This window comes from Anabrus simplex, chromosome 4, assembly GCF_040414725.1.
Source record: "Anabrus simplex isolate iqAnaSimp1 chromosome 4, ASM4041472v1, whole genome shotgun sequence".
NCBI lineage: Eukaryota > Metazoa > Arthropoda > Insecta > Orthoptera > Tettigoniidae > Anabrus > Anabrus simplex.
Genome location: NC_090268.1, coordinates 289,191,127 through 289,210,180, shown reverse-complemented (window position 1 = coordinate 289,210,180; position 19,054 = coordinate 289,191,127). Strand labels below are relative to the sequence as shown.

The 19,054-nt window shown below is 38.3% G+C and overlaps 1 protein-coding gene across 1 annotated transcript in view; it reads left to right on the top strand.

Annotated features, from left to right (window-relative positions):
• Positions 1–19,054, top strand: part of Cpsf73 (cleavage and polyadenylation specificity factor 73) — a 139,998-nt gene that overhangs the window by 89,722 nt on the left and 31,222 nt on the right. Inside the window, exon 11 of the mRNA XM_067145569.2 lies at positions 14,309–14,493. Within this exon, the coding sequence (XP_067001670.2) occupies positions 14,309–14,493 (185 nt within the window). The remainder of the gene's footprint in view (positions 1–14,308; positions 14,494–19,054) is intronic.

The following is a 19,054-nucleotide window of genomic DNA, read 5'->3' as shown; positions in this document are numbered from 1 at the left end:
AATAATAATAATAATAATAATAATAATAATAATAATAATAATAATTGTAACCTCTCCATTGGGTAAGGTTGCAATTAATAGGTTTAATGAAGAGAAAATGTTTGCTACCGTTGTGCATTCACCAAAAGTACTGTACACGAGACAAGTCAACATGAACGATCTAAATTTGCAAGCACATTAATCACAACATTATAACGAACAGGTTAACCAACATGACAGTAAAGAAAGGATAACCGGGAAGCGGCTGGGAACCATATCCAGGCGGTGGAAGGTATTGGTAATACTGAAGAAGCGAAGTCAATGTAATCCTAAACTTTACTTAACAATTTAGCTGCAATTTCATATATAAAGCAATAGCCAATATACCATAAAATTTTGACGGAATTATTTCAACAACCATTACAATTTACAGTTTACATGATGGTAGCATTTAGTTATTAAATTTCTTTTATACCGGAACATCACACATGACGTTCCACTGTCGTGGCGTTACCTTTAAAAACCCAAAACAGTTTGAAATAAATTAAAGGAAGGTAACGTTATAGTAAAGTGAAGAGGTACATCTAAGGAGAAAAATATTTACGTATAATCATGGAGCAGAGCATCTTCAGTGGGTAACTCCCTCAAAAACACTTCTGAGAAAGGGTACCCAACCTAAAGATGAATATTCCATGATGAAGCGGAATGAACGAGACAGTCCCGAAAAAAAAAAAAATTACTTATAACGATTATTTCGAAAGGCATATAACATTTAATTTACAAAACAACAAACGGGAACTATCTCTTAACAAAGTGAGGTGACTTAGCGAAACAGCTAAGTCATAATGATAACATTTGGAAGCAGAAGGAAACACGGGTACGCTCCGGCAAGATATAATTAAATGAAATACTACATCTGAAACTGAATACCTGAAAAGTTAAAAAAAAAAAAAAAAAATGCAAGTGCTTACCGGATGGCGGGGCCAAGAAGACCCGTACCTTGGAAGGTGACCGTTCCCTTCAGTGGCCAAACAGAAAAGACCCCTCGCAGACCAAGGCTCCAGCGACAACGCTTCTCTCCGGAAATTATGAAATCTTACCACAGCCAATGAGCGTACGATGTTTTCCTTTCACCTACCAATCACGTTTCCTTTTATTACCTCCAATAGGAGCGCAGAAAAAATAGTGCTAACAAAGAACATTTAGGAAGCCTTGAGAAATTTCTAAATTGGTGCAACTTTACGAAACCAGAAATATCCCACGCCGATGTGGCGCGTGTGGTACAGTATGCACCAGAATTACCATGACAATCAAATAATCTTAAAATCATATTAACTTCAAACAAATCAAACAATTCCAAAATTCACATACTGAGGAGAAACCAAAACAAACAATTGAATAAATACTTTACATACACAATTCATCGCCGTCTTCAGAGTCCAAATAATGAAATCCCAATAATCACAACATTCTCCTCCCCTTTAATTTGGAGCACCGCTCCAAAAATAAAGATTTTATTCACAATTTTAGCAGTCCTGTTTCTGCATTGTTTAGAAAATAACAAAACACCTAAAAAAAATGCTGAAAAACAAAGGAAAAATGTCACTGAAAACAAAGGACATATAATAATGTTCATTGAAACAGAAAGCACATAAAATACACACTAAAGAGATTTTTTTTTAAATTTCTTTTTACTGTTCTTATGTTCATAAAACACCACACTGAAATTATTTTCTTTAAAAAACTCAAACGTTCCCTAAAAAAAATTTGTCACCAAATAAGAGATATCTTTTGGATTGAGTTCTTGGTTTTTCTGTTTTATTTACACTGTAGCAGCACAAGTTCTTGCTGTTCATGTGACTGACGACGCGGCCACTGTCTTCAGCCTCCACATTACAGTTCAAACTGGGTGACTGCGCACAGCCTTGCACGACTGGCGTCATTGGCATATCCGGTTTACAGCGCAGTAAATTGACATGTCCAAGTATAGGTGAGAGCACGTGCCATTAATGGCCACGTCAGTGTATGTCTGGTAACTATACAGAATTTTGGCATGGGATGATGGTCACCACCATGCAAACGGTATCCCTTTGGACTAGGGACGTATAGTTGTCAGGCAGGAACAGTAGTTGTCACCTCTACCTCTGGTCACTGGGATGCAGTGCAGAACGGCAGAGCCCAAGACATTACGCACCTCTCCACTAGGCACGACAGAAGAAATGGGGATAGTATCCCCCTCCGGCCACTGCAACAGAAATTTATCCGCAGCAGACAGGGAATATAAAAAGCTAAAGCCACCCTGGTGGACAAGAGCTTGGAGGCACCTAACCGGTGTCTCCTCGACCTTCATTTGGGAGGTTCCCCCACAGGTTTGGGACTATCTTAGCCCCCCCATTCAGGCAAGCACTATGGATACCTTAAGATGAAATTTCGGAAATAGTTTAAAGAAACTCAAAAACTCTACCGGAGTTTACCCTGATTTCACAATTTTGACAACAATCCCTAGTTACGAAGATCTTAATTCTACCCCACAATACATACTAAATTATATCTAACATGATCATAAATGACCTTTCCATTACAACTAAAGAGACTTAACTAAATAATTAACTATAAAACCCGAAAAATGATGCGCTCCAATTAATTAAAAATTTGCTTACAACTAATTCCTTATCACTACTCCAAAACAAAAAAGTTTCCAAAGTATTATCTCATAACTAGGGAATTTTTATCTGAGATAAATGCACACGGCTGATCCTCTTTCTTTCAGGATCACTGACGAACAATGATACAGGGGTTAAAAATTTCAAAATTGTGCAGGGACCTCGAAATCTGGGGGATAACTTGCTAATTACATGGTCCGCAGCACTACTAATGGGATGAGTCTTTACATAGATCTGGTCACCCACAGACAGATTGTGCGGTCTTCGCCCGTGATTATAGTTACGTTGAACTTTAGCGTAATAAACCTTCAAATTTTTACGCGCACGATGCCAAGCAGCACGAATCGTTTCTGGATTAGCGACATCAGACAGAAGATCGTTAATGGACCACAGATTAGAAAGTGGAGAATTAGGGGTGAACGCTAGCATCAATGAAGCAGGAGTTTGCTTGTGACTTTCATGAACAGCAGTATTGAAAGCAAATGATAGCCAATTAAGTGAAGAATCCCACTTGGAGTGGTCAGAAGAATGGTATGCAATAAGAGCAGATCTTAGGTTTCGATTAACTCTTTCAGCATAATTAGGCCTGGGATAATAAGGTGTGGTAGTCACATGAGAGATAGATAGGTCAAAACAGAAATTACAGAATTGCACAGATGTAAAAGCTCTAGCATTATCACTCACCAAAAATTGACAGGGTCCAAATGAAGCAAAGATCTGTTTTAAGCAAGAAATAGTAGTACTAGCATTAGCCATGCGAGTAGGAAATAGCCATGTAAAATGCGAGAACGCATCAACACACACAAGTATGAAACGATGGCCGGTCCGTGAACGCGGGAATGGTCCAATGTAGTCGATAAATAGTCTCTCCATTGGGCGAGAAGCTTGCTCAGATGACAACAGATGAAGGCGGGTATAAGGAGCGGATTTACTGATGTTACAGGTTTTGCAAGATTTGACCATTGTGCGAATTTCACCATCCATAGATTTCCAAATGAAATGCTTACGAATTTTCTCTCTGGTTTTAAATACACCAAGGTGTCCGCCAACAAGGGATTCATGGAAATATTTGAAAAGAGCAGGGACTAAATTAGAAGGTACAACAATTTTGGGGTCTCTGCGACCACGAGCAGGACAACATAAAACACCATCTTTGATAACATATGGTTTGACATGTTCACCAGATTTAATCCTGTCAATAATACCCTTCAGCCGGGCTGAGTGGCTCAGACGGTTAAGGCGCTGGCCTTCTAACCCCAACTTGGCAGGTTCGATCCTGGCTCAGTCCGGTGGTATTTGAAGGTGCTCAAATACGACAGCCCCGTGTCGGTAGATTTACTGGCACGTAAAAGAACTCCTGCGGGACTAAATTCCGGCACCTCGGCGTCTCCGAAGACCTTAAAAAAGTAGTTAGTGGGACGTAAAACAAATAACATTATTATTATTAATAATACCCTTCAATTCAGGATCGTCTTCCTGATGTTTAGAAATATCTTTGAAAAGGACAGGGGAATTGGTCAAAACCACATTAACAAAGGCCGAAACTTGTTCAGGAGAGGGATCATCAGACTCTAATTGAGGATCTGAACTGCCAGGGTAGAACATTCTACTAAGAGTGTCAGCAATAACATTTTGAGTTCCACAAATGTGACGAGCTTCAAATTGAAAAGCTGAGATGCATACTGCCCAACGCGCAAGATGACCAGTTCTTCTTGGCTTGGCCAGTACCCAACTCAATGCCTGATCGTCTGTTTCAAGATCAAAAGGTAGATGTTCAAGATACATTCTAAATTTCTCCAAGGAGAAAACAACAGCTAAGGCTTCCAATTCATATATAGAATAGTTGCGTTCAGCAGGATTTAGACTACGGGAAGCATAAGAGATAGGACGACGTCCATCTTCAAATTCCTGAAGGAGAACACCAGATATACCCGTAGATGAGGCATCGGTTTGGAGAATGAAACGTTTAGAAAAATCTGGCATCGCCAGCACAGGAGCATTACATAAAGCAGATTTCAGATCATAGAAAGCTTCAAGTTGGGCATCACCCCACTCAAATTTAGCATCTTTTCTCCTCAAGGCATTTAATGGGGCTGCTCTTTCAGCGAAATTGAGGATAAATTTACGGAAGAAATTGACCATACCAACGAACCTTGCGACAGCTTTGACATCTTTAGGAGTAGGAAAATTTTGAATAGCTGCAGTACGAGATTGGTCAACCGAAACCCCTTTCTCGGACACGATATGGCCTAGGAAGGACATCTGAGGCTGTGCGAAAGTAACTTTGCTAGCCTTAAGGGTTAGTCCTGCTTTACGGAGTCTTTCAAGGACTTCATTGATATGAGCAAGGTGTTCTTCAAAAGTTTCGCTAAAAATTACCAAATCATCAAGATAATTATAAACGAATTTGAATTTAATGTCTGACAACACGTTATCCAGCAGCCGAGTCAAAACAGCGGCTCCCGTTGCCAGTCCGAACGGCACGCGCTCAAATTCATAGAGGTTCCAGTCAGTAGCAAAAGCTGTGAGATGCTTGGATTCCTCAGCAAGAGGTATCTGATAGTACGCCTGATTCAGATCAAAAGTGGTAAAAATTTTGGCATTAGCAAACCAAGAGAAACAAGAGTGCAAGTCAGGAAGTGGAACAGATTGAAGCACAACTCGCTTATTCAACATTCGATAGTCTATTACAGGCCAAAAACCACCCTGTGGTTTAGGGACTAGGAATATGGGAGAAGAGTACGCAGATTTAGAAGGACGTATTACACCATCAGCAAGCATTTGGTCGATGATAGCCTTAAGGGCTTTCATCTTAGGAGGCGACAACCAGTACGGAGGAGAACGAACAGGTACATTGTCAGTTACTTCAATTTTATATTCCAAAACGTTGGTAACACCTAACTTGTCTGTGAACACATCAGGAAATTTATCACAAAGATTCCTAAGCTGGTTGGCCTGGTCATCAGGCAAATGATTAAAGTCGAAAGCTTTTGGTTCACTTGTGTCCTCAGACACAGCACTGACATGATAAGGAAGCATAGGAGAACAGTTACACAATTTAAAGATCCTCATGGAAAACTTAAACTGGAATTCATTGTATTGAAGATCCAAAACCATACCAGTTTTGGCAATAAAATTTGCACCGAGAATGAAAGGACAAGATAAATCTTTCACCACTACCACGGGCATTTTCCATGTGAAATTACGTATTCTAATTTTGAGATTCAGACTTCCAATCAAATTGAAGGAATTAGAATTAGCCGTATGGCAGGTTAAAGACACAGGTTTTAAAGCAGGGAACTTACAAACAGATTTCACAGAGTTATACAAATTTTCACTCATCAAGGTGAAGCTACTTCCAGAATCAACTAGAGCACAAACTGGTTCATTGTTCACTTCTAGGCAAATGTAAGGTAATTTACATGGAGGAATAGCAGAAATACCACAAGATTTTGACGGAATTATTTCAACAACCATTACAATTTACAGTTTACATGAGGGTAGCATTTAGTTATTAAATTTCTTTTATACCGGAACATCACACATGACGTTCCACTGTCGTGGCGTTACCTTTAAAAACCCAAAACAGTTTGAAATAAACTAAAGGAAGGTAACGTTATACTAAAGTGAAGAAGTACATCTAAGGAGAAAAATATTTACGTATAATCATGGAGCAGAGCATCTTCAGTGGGTAACTCCCTCAAAAACACTTCTGAGAAAGGGTACCCAACCTAAAGATGAATATTCCATGATGAAGCGGAATGAACGAGACAGTCCCGAAAAAAAAAAAAATTACTTATAAAGATTATTTCGAAAGGCATATAACATTTAATTTACAAAACAACAAACGGGAACTATCTCTTAACAAAGTGAGGTGACTTAGCGAAACAGCTAAGTCATAATGATAACATTTGGAAGCAGAAGGAAACACGGGTACGCTCCGGCAAGATATAATTAAATGAAATACTACATCTGAAACTGAATACCTGAAAAGTTAAAAAAAAAAAAAAAAAAAAAAATGCAAGTGCTTACCGGATGGCGGGGCCAAGAAGACCCGTACCTTGGAAGGTGACCGTTCCCTTCAGTGGCCAAACAGAAAAGACCCCTCGCAGAGCAAGGCTCCAGCGACAACGCTTCTCTCCGGAAATTATGAAATCTTACCACAGCCAATGAGCGTACGATGTTTTCCTTTCACCTACCAATCACGTTTCCTTTTATTACCTCCAATAGGAGCGCAGAAAAAATAGTGCTGACAAAGAACATTTAGGAAGCCTTGAGAAATTTCTAAATTGGTGCAACTTTACGAAACCGGAAATATCCCACGCCGATGTGGCGCGTGTGGTACAGTATGCACCAGAATTACCATGACAATCAAATAATCTTAAAATCATATTAACTTCAGACATATCAAACAATTCCAAAATTCACATACTGAGGAGAAACCAAAACAAACAATTGAATAAATACTTTACATACACAATTCATCGCCGTCTTCAGAGTCCAAATAATCAAATCCCAATAATCACAACAATAATAATAATAATAAAATAATAATCATCATCGTCATAAAAATCAGTAATGTACAGTAAACCACAATATTCTGGAATCATGCACGATCGACAAACTCATCTGATTACTGCCATGAAATGTGCTTAACATAGTTAACGCCACCATCCAGTTTTAAAATGTTTGGAAGAACAGCTTATGTCATTTGTTGACTATTCATGTAACTATTTGAACTCAGAGAGCCGGTAACATTTTGAAGTAGTGTGCAAGCCCATATATGGTTTTCTGCATGCGAGGATATGAACAGGTAACCCATATATGGGTTTTGGCCTGGGTAAGGTTAAGATATACGGCTGCATTAAAAAAAAAAAAAAATGCTTTCACATATATTGCTCAAACTAATGGTAACCTAGTGTAGAGACAACGGGTAAAAGGTAATCTCACTTGTATACTAGTTTATCTTTTAGTTAATATTTTTCTTATATAGGCATTAACATTAATTAACAGACTTCCAAAGTATCTCTAACAAGTATTCACATTGTATCATAGATTTGTTCAATGACTTCTCCTCTTCTCTGCAAATCTATTACTTTCCTCCCATAGCAGATCCCCTATACCTTAGCTCCAGCCCACTCAGCGCACTTGGAAATATTCCCTCTCCTACATCTAGAGATATAATGTGAGTGAAAGTTTTCTTATACCAAAAAGATCTTCGATCCACTTCAGTCACTTCCAGAGAAATTATCTTAGACTTACTTGATGTCCCCTGATTTTGCACAGTTCATTATTATTATTATTATTATTATTATTATTATTATTATTATTATTATTATTATTATTATTATTGTACCGGGCGGTACACCTCCACGCCGCTAGTTTAAAAATGTGCGCCACTTGAAACTCCTCTGCTGGAGGAAGTCTGAACTTTATCTACGGTATTAATTTTCTACTTTATCAGAAGATGTCACTACCTGGAAATTTTGGAGTTTTTGAACTGTGTCATTTTCGACGTATTTTTGTTTTGCTTGTAGTAAGAAGTGTGAACTTTCTCTTCTAGAGGACACTACTGAAAAACTACAATGGTGCACCCCAGTGCGACGTGAAAGAACTATTTTTTTGGAGAAATTTTTATTTCAAAAGTTTGTTTCTTGTTAAATTTCTTTCTGTTATTGTTTAAGTTGGCTGTATACCCCTCTCTTTCCCCTTGTTTTGTATTTAGCCAATCCCGAATTTCTTTTATTAATTTCTGACCAATCGGATGTATCTTCCCCCAACTTGAATATGTTGCTGTATCCTACCCAATAAAGAGTTTGTGGGAGGGTGTTCTCATTCCCCTAACGCCTCGAACTTTCCGCGAGAGTATATAAACTGCTGATTTTAGGGTCTCCGGGCCACTTCTGTTCCATCTTTTCGTGTGTAAAGTACATAGCAGGGGGCAGGAAGCGCCTCTTTCTTCGGCGGCAGTCAACAACCAGGTAATGGCCGATTAATTACTTCTTTTCTTGCTTGCTCAGCAGTTTAACTCTCGGGGCGGGTCCGAAGTTTTTCCATTATGTAACCTTCCTTAAATGTAAAGGAACTTGTATCTATTCTATCTTTTAAACTACATATTGGGATAGAGAGTGCTTAACCCTCTCGAGCTCCCACTCATATTGTTTTGAGGTGAACTTGTTTTCTCAACCTATTCTTCCTTAACATTATGTAAATTTGTCAATTTCTAAAGTCACCTCTTTAGTATGGGATTAGCCCTTGCATCAGTGGCCTAGAGCCAAATTAGGTTTTGAAACAAATACATTAGGAGTGCAAATCGCCTCCTCTCAAATTGTTGATTTAGAGGTCATGTAATTAACCTTCTTGTCATTTAACAGACCTCAGTAGGTTGGGTATTTTACCCCTGTGTATATGTCCTGAGAGGACAGCTTGAAAGTAGAATTAGGTGTGGCCTTTGACAGGCCTGAATTTTGAGAGCAAGTTGCTCTTTTCCCGAAAATTTTGTTTTCTGCGCGCCTCAAGGAGGCCTTACTGTGTATTTTGGAGCAAGTGCTCCTAGGTATGAATGGGGTTCTCCCCTCTCTGTTGACACTTGTGTTTGGGGTAAAACTGAGCTGATTGCTCAAGGATTGTGATCGCGGGGCTCGAAGCCCAAATCCTGTAAATACTGTAATTGTACTTTTGTTGCCTTGCTACTCTGTACCTGCCATATTTGTTATTTCTTGATTTTGAAAAGAAAATATAACCTTGTTAAATTTTAAATTCACTTTAATTTCGTAGCCTGAGACCTATTCACCACCCCGCACCTTCTTTCACCTCTAACTACCACGGAAAACTCCGTAACAATTATTATTATTATTATTATTATTATTATTATTATTATTATTATTATCCAACTCCTCGGCTGAATGATCAGCATTGAGGGCTTCGGTTCAGAGGGTCCTGGGTTCGATACTTGGCCGGGACAAGGATTTTAATCGTGCCTGATTAATTCTTCTGGCTCAGGACTGGGTATTTGTGTTTGTCTCAACACTCTCATCTTCATATTCAGACAACACACCACACTATCAGCCACCACAGAAACATGCAATAGTGATTACATTCCTCAACATAGGGTTGGCATCAGGAAGGGCATCCGGCCATAAAACAGGATCAGATCCACATGTACGACACAGTTTGCACCCGCGACCATACAGGTGTGGGAAAAGCAGTAGAGGAAGATGATGATGATGATGATGATGATGTTGATGATGATGATGATGATGGTTGTTATTATTATTATTATTATTATTATTATTATTATTATTATTAGCCCGCCTGGTGGCCATGATCGTTAAGGCGCTGAAGTCTAAAAACGGTCTAACACCGAGGTTAGCCGGTTCGAGTCCCGTTGGTCGAAAAAATTTTCACCATCAGAATGTTGGCCGGCAGGGTAGGGGAGGTGGTGGTATACAATTTCTAATCACTAGATTGCGTGCCAAAAGCCTGGATTAAATTCCAAACCTCTCCGCAGTGCTCATATGGAGTGAGGGCATATGACGCTGTTGATGGTGATTCGTCCGTCGGATGGGGACGTTAAGCCTTGAGCAGACCCCTTGGTGCTATTCGACAGGAGTAGGCTATGTGCCGGCACCGGGTTTCACCCTCTCCCTACTATCATATATCACGTCATTCATTTCATCTCTCATTAACTCCTCTGATGAGGTTGACGTCAGGAAGGGCATCCGGTCATAAAAAACCGCCAAGACAAATTCATCTCACCTCATACCCGACCCCGTAGGGAAACGGGACAAGGGTTGGACAAACATTATTATTATTATTATTATTATTATTAAAATCTAGTTTCCTGGCAGTGACAAGATGTGAAAGAAATACAAGATTCTTTTCTTCTTCATTGTGTTGGCTATTGGATCAACAGTTTCATTAGGAAGGATTCTTCAGGCTGTGGGCTGGTATTTTTTATTTATGCAAGTTCTGATGATTCTTCTTTCAGTTTTGAGGAGCTGATCAGTTCTTCGTTTATAATTTTGAACAGGGTTTCACAAGCATAGGGCAGTTGTCCAGGTAGCAGATTCCCTATCTGTTGTTTTCCTAGCCTTTTCTTAAATGATTTCAAAGAAGTTGGAAATGTATTTAACATCTCCCTTGGCAAGTTATTCCAATCCCTAACTCCCCTTCCTATAAACGAATATTTGCCCCAATTTGTCCTCTTGAATTCCAACTTTATCTTCATATTTTGATCTTTCCTACTCTTAAAGACACCATTCCAACTTATTCGTCTACTAATGTCATTCCACGCCATCTCTGCACTGACAGCTCGGAACATACCACATATGATATAGATGTTGATTCCCATAGAGAACCTGAAATATTTGTCCCGAATGAGGAAATTTATAATATCAATATAAATGGTCCGTTATTGGACATTATAAAATTTTTCAATTAACTCATTCCTGGTTGCCAGCGTTGCCTCCATGGTATGCACTAGCCATGGATCTTGGTGGGTGTGTTATGTACCAACTGATGAGCCCAACTTAGCACATGGGGGCGAAACGCTGGCAACCAGGAATGAGTTAGCTGGAAAATTTATAATGTCCAATAACGGACCGTTTATATTGGTATTACATACCACTTAGGGCCGGTTCTACCACCTGCTGGTAAAGTAGCATGTAACTTGCCCTCCGCTTAAAAGGATGTTTCCGTTCGACCACTCCCAGGTAGCGCTATTGGCAGCATTAATCGTAGTTACCCGGCGCTGCCACTTCAGGGCCCGATAAGACTTTACCTGCTGGGCAAGTTTTGGGAGCTGAATATTATTAGCTGTATTTCTGGTGACATACAACTTAAATTAGCTTAGTATACTGAAAAAAAAAAATAGCATGATACTGTAACAGTGATCGATATTGTATTGCAGGATTTTGAACATTAATGCTTCCCTTGAGTTGTAACGGTCACAACAGCCCCTGGCATTGGTAGCGTAGGGAACATATTTTATACGTCAAGTTTTCGCAAAGAAACTCTAAAAGGATATAAAATCGAAACCTATTTGGAAATCATTTCAAATGGGCTTTAATTTTCTATTTTTTTCAGTTTTCAGACACCAAGTATAACTTAGTGTATGTATCCCAGTTACCCTATGCTCTCTCGTAGCGTAATGGCTAATGCGCTCACTTCATTATACGAGGTATACAGGTTCGAGTCTTCATTATGACGAATCTTTTTTATTTTCATACTTAGCGTTGTATTAATCTGTATGCCTCTTTTCGTACGTTATTTTGTTAATAATATATTTCATCGAAATATTTAATCACAATATTATATCTACTAGGAAAATGCTTTATATGTGTCCTACTTATAGAAAGTGATGTTGTGATTAATATAGCATATAGGACTGTCGCCCAGGTAGCAGGTTCCCTATCAGTTGTTTACATAGTCTTCTTGTAAATGATTGGAAACTATTACATTCCAGAATTCCTCTTCCTATGAATGGATATTTACCCCGATTAGTTCTTTAACAATACCTTCCAACTTTACCTTCATAAAGTTAAACATTAGAATGAAATGCATTATCAGTAAATGGAAGCATGTGGAACTAAACGAGGTCAAAGAGCTAGTTGCAAATAGAGCATCATGGAGATACTAATCAATTTGCAGAAGCCTACAGATAGAATGCTCAAAGGTAATAAGTCCATAAGAAAGATGTGGGTGTATATCCGTATATGGAAGCATGTAACAAAAGAGTTAAGAACAACGGCAGGGAACGAAAATAAATTATTAAATGTAAATTAGAAAGATGATGAAAACCTGCGTACCTTCTATTACGGAGTGAGCAACTTGATCAGTCTAGTACGAGAATACTTTCCAAAAACGCTGCCTTACACGATAGGTTATAACTGGCGTAAGAAAATGTAATCTTGAGATTTTAATCCCAATTAGGTATTGATTTTGAAGCTCATAGATTAAAATCATGAAAGCTCGACATTTAATTGTTGTCCATAACTCTTAAGACTCCCCTTAATAGGCTTTTGGGTGATAAAATCAGCAGATGTAAGCACAGGAAAATAAGACAATCTAAATGAGCTTCATACATCTGATGATAGATAGCACCACAATCGAAACCAAGAAGTCGCTGAAAATCAGTGTAGCCAACTCCGTATATCAGTGTCTAGCTCTGGGTAGCTACCCAGCACTTGCACGGAGGTGGTTGCACGCAGGCAAAGTACCAGCTGATTTAGACCCCCAGGTAGTTTACCTCCCGGGCAGCTGCCAGCCACTTTACCAGCAGATGGTAGAACCGGCCCTTACTCGAGCAGCTTGTCTTCTTTCTCCCCATTCTTCCCAGCCCAAACTTTGCAACATTTTTGTAACGCTACTCTTTTGTCGGAAATCACCCAGAACAACTCGAGCTGCTTTTCTTTAGAATTTTACCTTAGATTTTTTTCTATTGACAGGCATGTTAGAAATTGGACTTTTTTCATTTTGTTAGTCCTACTTATTCATGTTTCTTTCTCATTTAAGTTGTGCGAGATGATTTCTCCAAGATATTTAGAACTATGTTAATATTTTGATCATTTATGAACATTTAATATATGCTCAGGGGTTTCATTGGCATGATCTCGGTTTTCTCTGAGGTTATTTGTTATCCTGTATTTTAGGGCGATTTTTTGGAGGCTAGTGATCTGGGCATGTACTTCTTCCAGGTCAAGGGCTAATCATCATCATCATCATCATCATCATCATCCTAAACCATGTCCAGTTTCCCGGGTGTGGTATATCAGCCTCCTCCATCTCATTCTGTCCTTGTACCATTCCTCCTCCACCAACTTGTCCCAATCATGACCTCTCAGCAGTACATCGTTCTTAACTAAATCTGTCCATTTCCTTTGTGGCCTTTCCACAGGTCATCTTCCTTCTACTTTTCTCTCAAATTCCTTCCTTGCAGTTCTGTTAACTGGCATCCTCTTCATGTGACCAAACCACTTCAGGAGAGAATCATCTATTCCTACTTCTCTAATTTTCTCATTGTGGTCTATAATCTTCTTTCCAAGGCTCTTTTTTCTTATTGAAAACGACTGTACTCAGTACTCTCCTGCTGACTTGCTAGGCCTAACATGTAAGAGAATTTTCTTTCATGATTTACTCCCTTAGCCTTTGAGGATGCCTTCCTCGTCCTACAAGGCAGTAGGTTCCATCTGTACACCTTCAGAAGGATGGTTTGCCTCTTCCGCCATCCCCACCATACCGAAGTCCATCTTCTCTGCCGTAAATGCCGTTGAGGTCTTCACCCTTAACCCAGGGCGAGGGCCCTCCATATTTATGACCCCTGGAGAGAGGGTGTCCCAGTATTCTAAAGCCCGCAGGAATTGGGCTACCTGTTGTTCCGCGGGTTGTATTGGTTATTTCAAACCAGCCCTACATACTGTAGGGGCCACCTATCCGCCACCTGGGGACGCGCTCTGTACGGGTCAGGTTCCCCTGGTTACTTATTGGAAGTTAACCCCGCCCACAAGGAGTGAGGTTATTTGCAGAATAATTGAGCTAAATCATTTACAAATCCCAGACAGTTTGTTTTTATTGAGGGTTTTGCTCCAATTTTGATTTTAGATGGGTTCCTTAAATATTCATTGTTAACTAATTTTTGTTGTTAAATGATCCTATTTTGATTACAGAATACACAGATATGAGTATGAGTCAAGTAGTCCAGCGCCAGAGTGTGCATTTCTCAGGACCATTCCAAGTCTTGCGACACATGTTGATGCAGATCGCTGGACCAATAGAAATGTTGGAAGAAAAGAAGTTTCGTATATTTCAATGTATTGATTTGACGTTAGAGAATAAAATAATTACTCTAGAGGTAAATATAAATAATTTATTTTTGATATAGTGGAATTGATAGACCCTGTTTGGTTCTAGCATGAAAACTTAATCCATAAATAATTTCCATGAATTTCTCTCTAGATTGACTTTGTTTCTGAAGTTTTTGTGAAGGAGATTAATGTCTGTAAGCATTTCAGTACCACTACACCTGATATTACACAGAATGCATCTGTAGAAACAGTTTAAGACTTTCATGCTGAATTCATTTATATTTTCTGACCTAGTAGAGTAAGATTTGAAGAAGCATTTTGTATTTGAGCCCACTACCCTAATACTGAAAAAAATTGAACCTAGACTGATCACAAAACTGTCACAAATCAAGGCTCTTCAATATCTGAGTGTGAAGAATATGACAGTCAGTTTTCATTAATTAAAGGAGGTAGTGAAATTCGTGTGTTTGAATTGTTCTGTGGGAATTGTTGAAACACTTAAGTCATGATGAGAGTTTGCTGTCTGTTGCCTTGAAACTATATGGATACCACACACCAGTGAAGAATCTGAGAGATTTCTCTCTTCATATAAAATAGCCGTAAATCTGGCTTTTTGGATGAATGTTCAGTATTCTGGCCTTTGGTTGAGAGGGCTCCAGGTCTAATTCCTGGTTAGGTCAGGAATTTTGACTGTCTGGTTAATTCCTCTAACTTGGGAGCTGGGTGTTTATGTTTGTCCTAGGGAGTGGTGAAAAGGGAACAGGGAACTGGAAATCAAGTAGGGATGACATAAAATTGTTAGTGTTGAACTGTAGAAGTATTGTAAAGAAAGGAATAGAATTGAGTAATTTAATAGATATATATTTACCAGATATTGTAACAGGAGTTGAATCATGGCTGAGAAATGATATAATGGATGCAGAAATTTTCTCACAGAACTGGAGTGTGTATCGTAGAGATAGGATAGGAATGGTTGGAGGGGGAGTATTCATTCTGGTGAAAGAAGAATTTGTAAGATATGAAAAAGTTAAAGATGAGACACATGAAATTCTAGGTGTAAGGCTCATTTCTAAAGATAATAGGCAACTTGATATATTTGGAGTGTAAAAATTGGGAAAGGGTAGCACTGACACGGATTCAGAATTATTTGATAAGATAATCAGCTACGTAGAAAACGACATGGAAAGAAATGTGATTGTAGCGGGAGATCTGAATTTGCCAGATGTCAATTGGGAAGGAAATGCGAACGACAGGAAGCATAACCAGCAAATGGCAAATAAGTTAATATGGGAAGGACAGTTGATTCAGAAAGTGATGGAACCAACCAGAGGGGAAAATATCCTGGATGTGGTGCTGATAAAACCAGATGAGCTCTATGGAGAAACTGAAGTAATAGATGGTATTAGTGATCATGAAGCTGTTTTTGTCGTAGTTAAAAATAAATGTGATAGAAAGGAAGGTCTTAAAAGTAGGACTATTAGGCAGTACCATATGGCTGATAAAGCAGGCATGAGGCAGTTTCTAAAAACTAACTATGATCGGTGGATAACGGTAAATAAAAATGTAAACAGACTCTGGGATGGTTTTAAAGAAATTGTTGAGGTATGCGAAAACAAGTTTGTACCTTTAAGGGAGGTAGGGAATGGTAAAGACCCACCTTATTATAATAGAGAAATAAAGAGACTAAGAAGGAGGTGCAGACTGGAAAAAAATAGAGTTAGAAATGGCTGTGGAAGTAAGGAGAAATTGAAGGAACTTACTAGAAAATTGAATCTAGCAAAGGAGGCAGCTAAGGATAACATGATGGCAAGCATAATTGGCAGTCATACAAATTTTAATGAAAAATGGAAGGGTATGTATAGGTATTTTAAGGCAGAAACAGGTTCGAAGAAGGACATTCCAGTAATAATTAATGAACAAGGGGATTGTGTATGTGAGGATCTTTAAAAGGCAGAAGTATTCAGTCAGCAGTATGTAAAGATTGTTGGTTACAAGGATAATGTCCAGATAGAGGAGGAGACTAATACTAAAGAAGTATTAAAATTTACATATGATAACAATGACATTTACAGTAAGATACAAAAGTTGAAAACTAGAAAAGCGGCTCGAATTGATAAGATTTCTGGGGATATACTAAAGACAATGGGTTGGGATATAGTACCATATCTGAAGTACTTATTTGATTATTGTTTGGTCGGAGGAGCTATACCAGATGAATGGAGAGTTGCTATAATAGCCCCTGTGTATAAAGGAAAGGGTGATAGACATAAAGCTGAAAAGTACAGGCCAGTAAGTTTGACATGCATTGTATGTAAGCTTTGGGAAGGCATTCTTTCTGATTATATTAGACATCGTAATCTATAATCTTCATTTCCGTATTGATGAATTGCACAATTAAAAATAGGAGAGGATTTCCACCAATCAATACTTATTTATTGCATATATTAAACTACAGGACCGGTTTCGACCTCATATACAAGGTCATCTTCAGCTGAACCATACATACATATTTGTATAATGAAGCTTTGATTAAGATTGTGTTGTTAAAGGAATGCTATATGATGATGATGTACATTTAGTCACATACAAATGGGGCATGTCTTAGCGTGAACTGGCGTATATGTCATTCTGTACAATATTGCAACTGTATGTCTAAAATATTTTGTTGTAGGTCTTAAAATTAGTGTATAAAATATGTCTTTACTTAAACTAATATATACATATATATGTACAAGATAAATACAATTGCTTGTTGGTCAATACATCGACTAACTTCCGTATTTAAGTCTTATTTACAGTTGTACACTTCGGCTGCTATTCTTGGAGTTTGTAAAATTGCATGGATAAAAAGTTTTGTCTTCCTGTGTATATGTGGGATAAAACACTTTCAATTTTAAAAAGGTGCCAAATGTATGGATGAAATTCAACTAAAATATGTTCAGCTCTGCTGTGTGTGTTGCCCTTTTATTGGAACCAATTCATGTTGTCCTGTGGCGTGCGTAAATTTGGATGACATTGGGTTCAAAGTAGTGGCTCCTTTCCCATTTGTAGCTGTGCAATGATGTTTTGTTTATTGTTGTTGGTGTAGCTGAGTTGTGTTTGACGTGCGAGCCTGTAATGTACTACTACGGACGCCACAGGACAACATGAATTGGTTCCAATAAAGGGGCAACGCACACAGCAGAGCTGAACATATTTTAGTTGAATTTCATCCATACATTTGGCACCTTTTTAAAATTGAAAGTGTTTTATCCCACATATACACAGGAAAACAAAACTTTTTATCCATGCAATTTTACAAACTCCAAGAATAGCAGCTGAAGTGTACAACTGTAAATAAGACTTAAATACGGAAGTTAGTCGATGTATTGACCAACAAGCAAGAACGAATGTTCATATGCATGAAGTGTTTTTATATATTGTTTTTATCTTGTACATATATATGTATATAAGTTAGTTTAAGTAAAGACATATTTTATACACTAATTTTAAGACCTACAACATAATATTTTAGACATACAGTTTCAATATTGTACAGAACGACATATACGCCAGTTCACGCTAAGACGTGCCCCATTTGTATGTGACTAAATGTACATCATCATCATATAGCATTCCTTTAACAACACAATCTTAATCAAAGCTTCATTATACAAATATGTATGTATGGTTCAGCTGAAGATGACCTTGTATATGAGGTCGAAACCGATCCTGTAGTTTAATATATGCAATAAATAAGTATTGATTGGTGGAAATCCTCTCCTATTTTTAATTGTATATTAGACATGTTTGTGAAGTTTATAACTGGTTCGATAGAAGGCAGTTCGGTTTTAGGAAAGGTTATTCCACTGAAGCTCAACTTGTAGGATTCCAGCAAGATATAGCAGATATCTTGGATTCAGGTGGTCAAATGGACTGTATCGTGATTGACCTGTCTAAAGCATTTGATAGGGTGGATCGTGGGATACTACTGGCAAAAATGAGTGCAATTGGACTAGACAAAAGAGTGACTGAATGGGTTGCTATATTTTTAGGAAATAGACCTCAGAGAATTGGAGTAGGTGAAACTTTATCTGACTCTGTAATAATTAAGAGGGGAATTCCTCAAGGCAGTATTATCGCACCTTTATGTTTTCTTATATATATAAATGATATGAGTAAAAGAGTGGAATCAGAGGTAAGGCTTTTTGCGGATGATGTTATTCTCTATAGAGTAATAAATAAGTTACAAGACTGTGAGCAACTGCAACGTGACCTCGAAAATGTTGTGAGATAGACAGCAAGCAATGGTATGTTGATAAACGGGGTTAAAAGTGAGTTTCACAAATAGGAAAAGTCCTCTCAGTTTTAATTACTGCGTTGATGGGGTGAAAGTTCCTTTTGGGGATCATTGTAAGTATATAGGGGTTAATATAAGGAAAGATCTTCATTGGGGTAATCAAATAAATGGGATTGTAAATAAAGGGTACAGATCTCTGCACATGGGTATGAGGGTGTTTAGGGATTGTAGTAAGGATGTAAAGGTGAGGGCATATAAGTCTCTGGTAAGACCTCAACTAGAGTATGGTTCCAGTGTATGGGACCCTCACCAGGATTACCTGATTCAGG